This window comes from Terrapene carolina, unplaced genomic scaffold (genome assembly GCF_002925995.2).
Source record: "Terrapene carolina triunguis isolate 2854851 unplaced genomic scaffold, T_m_triunguis-2.0 Scaffold31, whole genome shotgun sequence".
NCBI lineage: Eukaryota > Metazoa > Chordata > Testudines > Emydidae > Terrapene > Terrapene triunguis.
The window spans coordinates 10,106,507-10,119,859 of NW_020664382.1; the positions used below are offsets into that span (position 1 = coordinate 10,106,507).

The 13,353-nt window shown below is 37.0% G+C and overlaps 1 protein-coding gene across 1 annotated transcript in view; it reads right to left on the reverse strand.

Annotated features, from left to right (window-relative positions):
* LOC112105891 (transcription regulator protein BACH1) overlaps positions 1-13,353 on the reverse strand; it is a 46,989-nt gene that overhangs the window by 26,759 nt on the left and 6,877 nt on the right. The window contains exon 3 of the mRNA XM_024198881.3: positions 98-395. Within this exon, the coding sequence (XP_024054649.2) occupies positions 98-337 (240 nt within the window). The 5' untranslated portion in view covers positions 338-395. The remainder of the gene's footprint in view (positions 1-97; positions 396-13,353) is intronic.

The window sequence follows — 13,353 nt, forward strand, 5'->3', positions numbered from 1 at the left end:
AAGTTAACACCAGCCTATTGTATAGCATAATTTAATGTAATGGTGTAGAAACATAATTATGGTGATATGCAGAAGTATGCCAATTAGTGCCACTCACCTCTTCCGGTAAAGTGATGAGAAGATCAGCATTCAACTGTCCCACAATTCTTGAAAGAAAATAGCTGCTACAAGCTGCAAGCACAGACCGATGAGCCCGAAATCGTTGATCTTCCACTAGAATAGTAACATCACAAAGAAGATCTTGCTTTCTCTGATCATTGAGACTAAGTAGAACATTGGTACTGTGTACCGAAGACTCGTATGCAAAAACCACACTATTCTTCTCGCTTAAAGGCATTGTGTATCAGAAGTATTAGGGCTATTCTCAGTGGAAAGCATTCTTCTATTCTTCAAACCTGAAAAGAAACGTGAAAATTTACAGAGTACATAAGTATCTGATAGGAATTCAACAATAAGAATACTATGACTCATAAGAAAGGACAATTTACGTTATACATATTGCACCCTTAAAAAAAAAAAAAGATCACTGTTTAAGTATCTAGATTCTAAGCTAAATGAAATGCAAACAAAGAAGATAGTTTAGATACTCATTTTTAAGCAAGTTTCAAAATACATTCTTTAGTAAGCTCATCTTTAATTATATGATTTTGCTACAAATAAATCCTGCTCCTACTACACATGGAGGAAAAATACGTTTGAAAACAGCATTTGAAAAACTATCACACACTGGTTTTTGGAGATGCATGTTGATTAAAAGTGACAAATTTACCACAAAACTCTAGGACATGAAATAAGTATCTATATTTAAAGACCTTTTCCTGACTGCAGCACTTCAGAAATTGAAAGAGGAACAAACTATAGAGGCTCTAGATCAAAGTTCATCAAGATACTACATAAGCTGCTTTTGTTTGTTTAATGTGGTGTATACAAACAAATTCAAAGAAATCCTACAATATGCTACTTACATACAGCAATAATGACTCAATACCTCAAGTGATCCCACAATAAAAAAAATGGAAAGAAGATATGGAACATTTTGCAACTAGTTAGTTGGTTTGCATGGCTGCTTGGTGGCCTTATGTGGAACATGCTTGCATTTTCAGGGTGCAAGTGCCTGCATCATAAAGACAGTAGAAACAAGCATCTTCATTGGCAGTCTCAAAAGAGGCACCTGGAAAATGAGTTGAACAGCCATGGAAATGGAGCTACTATTTGATGCCCAGAGATGATCCCCTAGAAATCACAAAGCAGATTCGCTTAAAAAAATTTGTATACATACATTATGATTGCAGACATGATGTCACTTAACATGATTTTTTTCAACTTTTTTCCACATGGCCTTGGAAAGTAGCAACATTTTTATTAGGGCTGTCAAGCGATTAAAAAAATTAATCGTGATTAATCACACACTGTTAAACAATAATAGAATACCACTTATTTAAATATTCTTGGATGTTTTCTACATTTTCAAATATATTGATTTCAATAAGAACACAGACTACAAAGTGTACAGTACTCATTTATTTTGATTGCAAAATACTATAAGTACTGTAGTGCAATCTCTTTAAAATGAAAGTTGAACTTATAAATTATATACAAAAAATAACTGCATCCAAAAATAAAACAAACAATGAAAAACTTTGGAACCTACAAGTCCACTCAGTCCTACTTCAGCCAATTGCTCAGACAAACAAGTTTGGTTGCAATTTGCAGGAGATAATGCTTCCCACCTCTTGTTTACAATGTCGCCTGAAAGTGAGAACAGGCCAGCTACAACAGTGCCAGCGAAAGCATCGCAAGATATTTAACATGCCAGATGCACTAAATATTCATATGTCCTTTCATGCTTCAACCACCATTCCAGAAGACATGTCCATTCTGATGACACGATAATGCTCGATAATGATCCAAAGCAGAGCAGACCGATGCATATTCATTTTAATCATCTGAGTCAGATGCCACCTGCAGAAGGTTGATTTTTTTTTTTTGGTGGTTCGGGTTCTGTAGTTTCCGCATCGGAGTGTTGCTCTTTTAAGACATCTGAAAACATTCTCCACACCTCGTCCCCCTCCGATTTTGGAAGGCACTTCAGATTCTTAAACCTTGGGTCGAGTGCTGTATCAATCCTGAGAAATCTCACATTGGTACCTTCTTTGCATTTTGTCAAATCTGCGTGAAAGTGTTTATAAAATGAACATGCGCTGGGGTGATCATCCGAGACTGCTATAACATGAAATACATGGCGAAATGTGGGTAAAACAGAACAGGAGACATACAATTCTCCCCCAAGGAGTTCAGTCACAAATTTAATTAACGCTTTTTTTTTAAACAAGCATCATCAGCATGGCAGCATGTCCTCTGGAATGGTGGCCGAAGCATGAAGGGACATACGAATGTTTAGCATATCTGGCATATAAATACCTGCAACGCCAGCTACAAAAGTGACATGTGAACGCCTGTTCTCACTTTCAGGTGACATTGCTTGTTTTAGCAATTGGCTGAACAAGAAGTAGGACAGACTGGACTTGTAGGCGCTACAGTTTTACATTGTTTTGTTTTTGAGTGCAGTTATGTAACAAACAAACAAAATCTACATTTGTAAGTTACACTTTCACGATAAAGAGATTGCACTACAGTACTTGTACAAGGTGAATTGAAAAACAGTATTTCTTTTATCATTTTTACAGTGCAAATATTTGTAATAAAAAATAAAAATATAAAGTGAGCACTATACACTTTGTATTCTGTGATCAATATATTTGAAAATGTAGAAAAACTACCAATTTAAATGTATTAAATATTTTTGGATTTCTATTGTTTAACAGTGTGATTAATCGCAATTAATTTTTTAAATCGCAGTTAAAAAAAATTAAGAGTTAATCGCATGAGTTAACTGCAATTAATCGACAGCCCTAATTTTTATTCAATTGTTCAAAAATGCCCAACGTTAAAAGAGCATTCTTTTTAAGTCAACAGGAAAAATTCATCTTTAACTTCATATGCTGCTATGGAGTAATACCAGAAATACACATTGCTTAATATTTGATCTATATGGTGGTTTGAGGGATACCCAGCAATAGTAAGAGGTATTGTTTGTTTTTATATTCTTGGGGGTTGGTATACGGACAGTTCATTTACTTGTAATTTTGTCATTGCATTGGCAAAGTTTGTAAAATACCTAGAGATTGAGATAGGTGTTTCAAAATTGAAATGTCAAGAATGCACTGTAATGACTATTCCTCTGTCTAGAAAAGATGGACCCAATTCCCTCTACAACTAATCCATCTACCAAACCAATCAAGATAACTAACTTTCCTTTCCGCTCCCCAGTTGCTCTCTCTCCTTCTGTCCTTTCCTTCCCACTTTATTTATTTTCCCCCTCCTCTTACCACCTCACTTTGTTTGCATGTGTTCTTTTCTTCCACACCCATTTATCGCTGCTGTCTCATTTCCCCACACTGCGTGATCATTCTCTCTTCCGCTAATTTGCCTGTCTCCGTGTTGGATGAGCAAAGGCTCTGTACAATAAAAATAGCACACGTCTCCCAATATGCACAAGTTCATATGTTTGAACATGCAGTTTCATCAAACCCCAAAAACACCAAGCCTTTTCAAGTTTATCTATAACATTCTTCCATTACCCATTGTTATATTGATGTCACCTGACACTATTTAGTAGAAGTGTCACCCCTCGACCCCTGATGGAAAGAAAGAGGAGGGAACTATAAGAGTAAGAACGATAGTTTCCAAAATATGGGCTTGATGCCAAAATTTGTTTAGACTGATATGACTGATAATATTAGTATCCCCACTGGGCTGTGAGAGAGATTCTGGGTTGGTGGGAAAGCTTCAGATTATCAGTAAATCAAAGGAGTGCATGAATACAAGATTTAAAACACAACTTTAAGACTCACAGAAGAGCTGATACATTCCATTTTCCTACAGAAATTCCTAAACTCTCAGGAAAGAATGTGTGTGGAGAAGAGGAGAGTACCCAAGGAAAACAAAGACAGCAGACATCCTAGCCTCTCTGCCCCTTGTTATCTGCTCTCTTCCAGCATCTGGCACAGACCAAGTTCACTCACATTCTCCAGTCCTATCTCTATGCTATATTTGTACACCCCCACCTTCTTCAGAGACAGACTCCTGATGGAACACAGATGGTTATGGTTGAACAAAGTTGTGAAGACAAGTTGGTTGATACCAGGCTGCCCAATTTTTTGTAGACCATGACAATCTGTATTCAGCAAGTGTCAGCTAACTGCAATTAAAAGATGTTGGGACCAGAGTATGTCACATTTAGCTGACAAGGCTGAACACAATTTGTCCAGACAGCTGCATTATGGCCAAGAGTGTCAGTTAAAGCTAATCTTGAACTATGTTCAAACACATCTGAGTATTATAATGTACACAAGGTCACTGTCATTTAACTGTGGTAGAAATCTCTGCATTCAGTCTACCCTGCAGCAGTGTTGGTTGCACTGCTGCTAGAGAATTTTCTTAGTGCAGATACACCCTTAAAGTTAAGATACTTTAATCTACCTTCATAGCCTAATGTCAGCCAGACTTATATTTTTCCACTGGGGGATGCTATAAGAAGTCTGTATGGTTTTGTCAACACTAGGGTTGTTTGTTTTTTTGGGGGGGAGGGGGGAGATGAGTTAGGCAGGGGTAATAGTACTAATACTGGTAAAAACACTACAACCTAGTCTGTTAGCACTCAGTACAATGTTAGTGTTATAGTAATCCAGACAACCTATTAATGAAAAAAAAAATTACAGAAATTATGCTCGCTATTTTTAAGCGGTCAGCAACAGCAGTGAGATATCAATGTCACCAATAACTAGAACCAGAAAGTTCCCTGCACTACACTTAACATTAAAGGGAAAGCCACAAGTCCTTTAAAACAAGCCCACATAAAATTGGATCTTGAGAACATAAGAACAGCCATACAGGGTCAGACCAAAGGTTCATCTATCCTAGTATCCTGTCTTCCAACAGTGGCCAATGCCAGGTGCTTCAGAGAGAATGAAAGAACAGATATCAAGTGATGCATTCCCTGTCGCTCATTCCCAGCTCCTGGCAAACAGAGGCTAGGGACACCATCCCTCTCATCCTGACTAATAGCCATTGATGGACCTATACTACATGAACTTATCGAGGTCTTGTAGAAGCAAACAGCTTCTGAAGAAAAGGAAGTAAAGTTGAGCACAGCAACCAGAATAGTTGGCTAGAAATTTTTTCCACAGCTGGAAGGGTATATCACCTCAACTGAACATCTATCGCAGGGCCCTCATTTAGACAGTGAAGTTACTCACTAAGGTAAATGGGGTAGGATGAGGGATAGATTCATACTACTGATGCTGATGTTGTTTGGCTGGAAACAATTTTCTGCAGGGCAAATTTTACAGCCAAGTAGCCTATTATTTTACATTGTGAAGACCAACTTTGTGATACCAACCCTGCCTTGACAAAGAAAGTGAGGATTTTTAATAATACAGTAGAACCTCAGAGTTATGAACACCAGAGTTACGAACTCACTAGTCAACCACACCTCACATTTGGAACCGGAAGTACGCAACCAGGCAACAGCAGAGACCAAAAAAAAAAAAAGCGCAAACAGTACAGCGCTGTGTTAAACAAACTACTAACAAAATAAAGGGAAAGTTTAAAAAAAGATTTGCTAAGGTAAGAAAATTATTTCTGTGCTTGTTTCATTTAAATTAAGATCGTTACGCATTTTTCTTCTGCATAGTAAAGTTTCAAAGTTGTATTAAGCCAATGGTTCAGTTGTAGACTTTTGAAAGAACAACCATAATGTTTTGTTCAGAGTTATGAACAAACTTCCATTCCTAAGGTGTTCCTGAGGTTCTACTGTATACCAATTGTGAAAAATAGCAAGAACTACAGAAAAACAAAAAATTAAAAGATGAGAAGTTTTTCATGTCAGGTTTTCCACGAATACAGCCCATGCCATTGCTGTAAAGCCTGAGTAGTCTTTTTTTTTTTTTTAAATGTGAGAAAGACTTCCAACTAACATCATTTGAGATTTTAAAAACAAAACACACATTTCAGATAACCAAAACAAGTTAATTATTAATTATATGCAACAGTTTACATAGGAATTGTGAAATATATAGGGGGCCCCTTGTTTCCAGTTTTTATTTTATTTATTTTTTTCCCAATAATTTATCAGTGTTCATTACCACAACAACAACAAAACAGGTGAAAATAAGTGCAAAAAACTATTAATTTTTCTGGGTAAATATCAAGGTTTATTTTGGTGGATGGAAATACAGGGGAAAAAGTTTCAGTAGATTAATGCTTTGAATTCTGTTCATCAGTGTGGTTTGCTGCACAACTAATACAGAACTCAAAACACAATGCCACCTCTGAGTTTAAGAAAACAATCTCTCTCTAATCCCCAAATAAAACTTTTCATTTGAATAAACAGCTTACTGTTATAGACAGAACTATTAGCCTATAAATATTTACATTTAATAACTGGGCCACACCATTTGCAGCGCATACCCTCAATTTCATTCTTTTCTCCTATTTTTGTTTCTTTGAAACTTTCAAATACTTTCTTGTGCTCTGAAACATATTCTGATACAGATTTTTGTTTTCTTTCCATTTTAGTGTGTCAAATCTTTAAACAAACAGCCTGAAATGAGTACGTGGTCGGCGTGAGATTCATCAGTACGTTCAGATGCGCACGCACTTTGGCGCTTGCGTGCGTGCCTGTTTGTTTATTGTGTGTATCTTCTAGACTAATACATAGTCTTACTTCAACAGGCAGCTTTGCATATACACACAGATTAATGTATTATCATAATACATAGGAAAATACAATGTTACATGAGATACTAATAAAACTAGTTTTTTTTTTAATCTATTTGAATGATACAAACGTAAGGTAAAAATTGGAAAAAACTGAATACTTTTTCTAACATCCAGAAAATTTTCAGTAAAAATTGTTTTAAAATGAAAATGAAGGGGCTTAGAAATATATAAATTTAATTAATGTAATGTAATTTAAGTTAAGCATTAAATTCCATCCTACCTGAGGAGTCATGCCATACAAAAATGTATACGGCATTAAGTGTGAAACGCAAATAAAGCAGTAAATTAGGATTCCATGCTTCTATGTTCTTAACTCATCCCACTGATCCTACATATTGTAGTGCAGAGAGATAACTGGTGGGTGAGCGTGTATACAGTACCCAAAGGTCTCAAAGGCACAGCAAGGAACTAGGAATACGATGGGAAGCTAAAAAAAATAGTGAAATGCAAAACTGAAAACAGATAAGCTTTGATTGCGAGGGTGAAAGCTCACACAAAGCTAGTTGTGTCTATAGAAGATGGTGAAGTAGGTACAAATGACATACAGTTATAAAGCAATTTTTTAAATTGCTTTTTCCACTCTCCCAAATGAAATCCTAATGCACTAACTCTGCCTGCTTCACCAAATGTAACCAAGAATGAGACAACATATACACCAGAAATCTCAACCAAGGTTTTTCTCTATATGAATCCATTCCAAATCTATCTAGTCCAGTTAAAATATCCACTCCTTCATACTAGAGAGGACCAAAAAGACTATTACGCATACGGAGATAAGGATAGTCTCCACCCTATGACCAAAATGCATACAAGATGATTTCAAATCTCTCCCCACTTATATGTTTAAAGTCAGCAGTGAGCTGCCAGCACTACTTCTATCACGGTGTTTAAGTTTGGTCCCTTCAGTTCACATTAGTTTGTTTAAACCATTCAGATGCCTTCAAATCAAAGTTTTAAATCAGCACTTTTAATCTAACTGATTTTTTAATTTGTCACTGACAAGCTACTCCTTTAAAGAACTCAAAATAAAGTAAGTTCTTATTTCCATTTTTTAATTATTTTTGAGCATGAAATCCAGATTTTGAAGTGTTTTAGATGCATAAAACACAGGAAACTGCACCTGGTATTTCAAAGTTTTCAGGAAAGGACAGTTTCTTTTCTTTTAAAATTGCTCTCGTTAGTGAAATGCGTCCTCCTTGTCAAGTCTAAATAATGGCATATAAGAAAACAAAAGGAAAAGAAAGTACAGGACCACAAATGCTCATGGAAAAAAACTATGTCAAAAACAGGAAAAAGATTAAACAATATACAGATAAAGCATAGTTTAGAGAACTAAAGACAAAGGTCAAAATGATGGCTCTCTTATTGTGGTTTTTCAACTGAGAAATTAGGGTGCTTCCCCCAGCACAGGCTTTAAATATTTGTCTAATAAATCATCTATTCTTCTCTTACGTTGGGGCTCAAACACATGATTAGAGACTATATAGCTGTACTACCATGTCCTTGTGGCTGTACATGCACCTGCAGACACACCATATTCTCTGTCATATGCTAGACCCAAAGATGGCAGTTTTCAGAAGAGATGTTAGGATAATATTTTGTTTTAGTATCCAAGGGTATTTAAGAATTGCCCTTCCTTGAAAAGGGATCATCTGGGGAGCATAACCAGCTCCACAGTAGACTTTTAAAAGGTAATGAGTCAGCAGGCATTACTGCACATATGAGTTGCTAGGTTTAGTCTACTTTAGGGAAAACAAAGAAAAAGCTTTTTTTATTTTGATGTTTATGGTGTATCTGTCTCTTAAGAGAAGTATATGGGGCTATTAAGTTTTTCTACTTAGTGACAGTCTTAGTCATGTCCCCCCCAACAATCCATAAATGAGCAAGCAAAGCATAAACAGTAGCCAAATAAACTGTCAGCACTGACCATTCTATTTCATTATTTTAAAAGTGAACTTTTAAAGTCTAAATCACATTGTCCCTTCAAAGGATAAAAAGCTAGCAGCTTATTTTAAAACTAATACTTGAGTAAGAAACACTATAAATTAGGCAGCTGATAACTTGTAAGAGAACCTTAAATATCAGCATATTACTGTAAAATTAACACATAGGGCAGGTCTTCACTGCCTGCCGGATCGGCGGGTAGGGATCGATCTATCGGGGATCGATTTATCACATCTTGGATAAACCAATCTCCGAATGCGCTCCCAGTCGACTCCGGAACTCCAGCTCGCGAGAGGCGGAAGCGGAGTCAACGGGGGAGCAGCAGCGGTCGACTCGCCGCCGCCCTCACGGCCAGGTAAGTCAACCTAAGATACGCGTAGCTGAAGTCGGCGTATCTTAGGTTGACCTCCCCTAGTGTAGACTAGGGCATAGTCAATTAAAATAATTTATACCAGATTAAATGGCCAAATGAACGAGATAAGAAGAAACAGAGTATGCAAGCTATTCCCTTGCGACACTGTTACAGTTAGGTCAGCAAGAAATTTCCCTATGAGATAAACAGGCCCTTCCCCTCCACCCAAATAAAAATAAGAAGAAACAGATGCTGTGTGAGAACTCACTACTAAATTAATATGAAACTTCTATCATGTCCCACTTATAAAATGAAACACTGTCTTCAGTGCTATAACAGTGTCAAGGCCCTTGGGCCAGAAATTTTACATAACTTTAAAGTTGTACATTCTTTTGGGAAATATGGTCCTATGTACATACTTTATTTCACCACCCCAGCATATTTTGATACTCCACTACAAGAGATATTTTTGGTTCCTTTAAGTGCAATTCTACTCCGAAAAGTGACAAAATGTTAATCTGCGCTCCATGTTTTCTTTCATGGATTTCCAGATCAAAATATTTAGCTTACAAGTAAAAATAGTTTTCCGTCTTAACCACCAGCCTTACAAGCTTATCTTGTGTTCTCAAAGTCCAGCTTGGTTGTTTATTTCTTGTTCATCACCACCAGTATAAAGATTCTGCAGAGCAAATTATATCTCAGTGACATCTGTGTAATCCCAATGCCTTCAGTGGATCTCTACAAGTGTAACTTGAACTCAGTAAACATCTCTATAAGGACACACAAGAATGCACACTATTTTAACGGTGTTGGCACTGCATTGCTAACATAAGTAAAAAGCAACACAAAATAATTTCTCTCTAAAGTAAACAGATATTGCCAAATACACACAATAGAAAGATTTGAGTAAGAAAGTGGATTAAAAAAAACCCCAAAAAAACCAACAGCAGCAGCCACCTCAAGTCACTTTTCAGGGTAGAAAAAGCCTATGAGATCTATAGAAGAATTGTGTGTTTCTGGTGTTATTCTTATTAAAACAAATAGTTCATCAGTTTAAAGTTTTACACATCTGTGTTGTTATAATTGTATTGCATTGGAATGCTTTAAATAAAGTTACATTTTAAGATCAGGATAGGTTAGTGGTAATAGAGAGCAAAAGTTACAGGTACCTGCAATTCTTGTTGTAAAAAAAAAAAAAAAAAAAAAAAAAAAATTATATATATTACACACCCCCGCACACACACACCCCCACACACCACTGAAGTCCTAGGCCAAGTCTACATTAGAAGTACTTTGCCAATATAGCTCCTAATGTGGACACAATGCACCAGAAAAAGTGCATTCTTGCAGATATAGCTTATTCCAGCCACTCCTCCCCACCCAGTCCACCAAGCGAAATAAATTATTCTGGCAAACATATTTTTGACCCTCCTAGGCACTGGTAGGTTTGTCTCACATGCAGAGCAAGATTAAATACCAAAAAACCCTTTACGTTCCATGGCCAATTCCTTGATGAATGGAAGATGAAAGTGTTCCCCAAAGCAGATTAAAAGCACGTATACATTTATCAGGATAAGCAAAACAAAAACAAAAACCCTCAAAAATCTCCCAGATTCTGAAAGAAGGTGGGTAACAAGTGAGAGTTCAGCAACATCTCACAGTACACAGGTAAGTCATTTCCTTTTCTTTAAAACTATTGTGTGATCGTTTCTTATTCTTGAATGGGTTTTATTTGTTTTTTTTGGTTTGTTTTTGGTTTTTTTAACAGAAATGTGTCAGCACTGTGAAAGACAGTAACAGTAGTGCATAGATTATTTATGGGACACACACAGCGCTAAGGAACAGACTCCGCAACACACACAACCTAAATACAGATTTTCCTCTTAATGGTGAAATAAGGTTTTATAAATGTAGAGAAAGATGACCACATGGCTGCTGCAAGACTCCTGTACTGAAACAGATTTAAGGCTAGCAGTTGTACTGTATGCAAGAATGGACTGAGTGCTGTAAGGACATGCAAGTCACAGGCCTGCCAAGTAATAATTATGAGAAATCAGACCATAACTGAGACGTGGCTCTTCTGGTCATAGTTATGTCTCTTTAATTTATATAAATAAAAAACTTGGGTGGACTTCCTGAGGGGCCTTGTCTATTCCAGATAAAAACATAAGGACCTTTTGTCATTGAATTTATGGGATGTGGACATGAGTAAAGGAAAAACGGTCCCATGACTGGCTCATTTAAAGTCCATCACCACCTCTGTAATTCATGTATTACATTGATTGCACCACTTTAAGGCTTGTGCCAATTTCTGCAGGTATAAGTTTCACACTGAGTGATATCATTGGAACTAAGAAAAGAAACGTCCATGTAAGTAACTTGGGCTCAAAGATATGATGTGGTTCAAAAGGAGCTTTCATCAGCACCACATTAACATCCTGTGCCAAAGAGGATGTAAATTTTATGGTAGGGGGGAAATACATCCATCTGAACCTGATAAGAAGGTGCAGAGAAACTACCTTACCATATTCATTATAGGGCAAGATAACTAGTAAATGAGTATAAAGCAAGTAGTCTCAAAGCAAGCCTCAAACAAATACAAGAGTCCAGCCGTATTCTGTATGAGGTATTTGAAAGGATCTCAGTCAGTCTTTTCATAGCAAAAAACCCTTTCTACATCAAGTCTTCCTAGCAGAGCATCCCAAGAAATCAGAACTTGAGACACCATGATTCGGTTTTCTCATGAGTCAGAGAAATATACTGGATTAGAATAGAAAAAGCGGCATCATAGTGATATGATCAGACTCATTCTGATCATCTTTTTAAAAACAAAAGAACCTGAGCCTTGCATACTCTGCAACAGCTGAATTTACTATTAAATCCATTTCTCAGTAAAGAGTTGTGCCTCAGAAACAAATTTCTAGCCCTTATGGCAGCAAAGAAAACACTGAAAGTGTTAGCCTGTACAAACTAGTGCAATACTAGAGTCTACAGACAACCTGAAACACAATAGGCAAGAGGTATGAATGATACATGTATCTCAATGATGTAAGTTTGAAACCTAAAAAAAGACAGTTTAAATGTCACCGCTGTTCACTATTTCACTGCTGGTCATTTTAATAGAAACATCCCACAAGTGTGCTTACCCCACAATCCTTAACTGCCTCCCACACCTCCAAACTGCCCTCTACTCAACTGCCAGCACCTCCAGCTTCTCCATTTGTGTTGTCCATACAAAAAGCTTTGACACACCAAACACCGGAAGTATGGAGAAATCATAAGATCAATTTCACATACTACCATAATAGACACGAGATACTCTATTGGTTGCATTATTTCATTTACTTAAATATTAAAAACCTACTTTTTATAGTTTAAATGAAGCAGCTGCAAAATTTCCCATGTACTGCACCAGTGTTTCAGAACACTGGAATCTTGCCATAGAATTTAGGTCTAGGTTGCCAAGTAGTCTGAGGCCTCAGCTGATACCAACTCCAACAGACCACATTTGTCTTTACTAGTATAGGATTAGTATGATAGCTGTACACATTTCATCAACTTTCATAGCTCTAATCAGGACACTTGCTATCTTCATAGGAACTAGCAGGGAAAGCACATGCAAGCTTCCTTCACCAATGTATAGAGAAGGCTCAACTTGCCAGAACAATGTTTTCTTGGCACCAAGGGCAGCTTCTTGTTTAGCCAGATGGTAAACAAATACACTTCTGAGGTCCCCAAATGGAGGAAGATCTGATCCACCATTCTCAGAACCAGTTACAGATATGTTTTCCACCAATCAGCTAACTCTGTGAGTATGTTTTCCTTTACGTCTAAATCTGGGGCCATCAGACATTTCCCCCTCAAGACACTCCCCACCCTCCCACCTGCAGAACTTTCCAACACAACAAGCATGACTCTGTTTCTTCTGTAGAACATGGTGACAATTATCCATTTCAATTAGTACCACATTTGGGATATTAATCCTTTGTGATAAGTAGGATAAGTCTCACTTTCTGAACACCTATGTGCAGTTAACCTCTTCAGGAACTCCACATGAACTGCATAACTAAGACAGAATGACTCTCTAGTAACTAGTATCAGAGGGGTAGCCGTGTTAGTCTGGATCTGTAAAAAGCAACAGAGAGTCCTGTGGCACCTTTAAGACTAACAGATGTATTGGAGCATAAGCTTTCGTGGGTGAATGCCCACTTCGT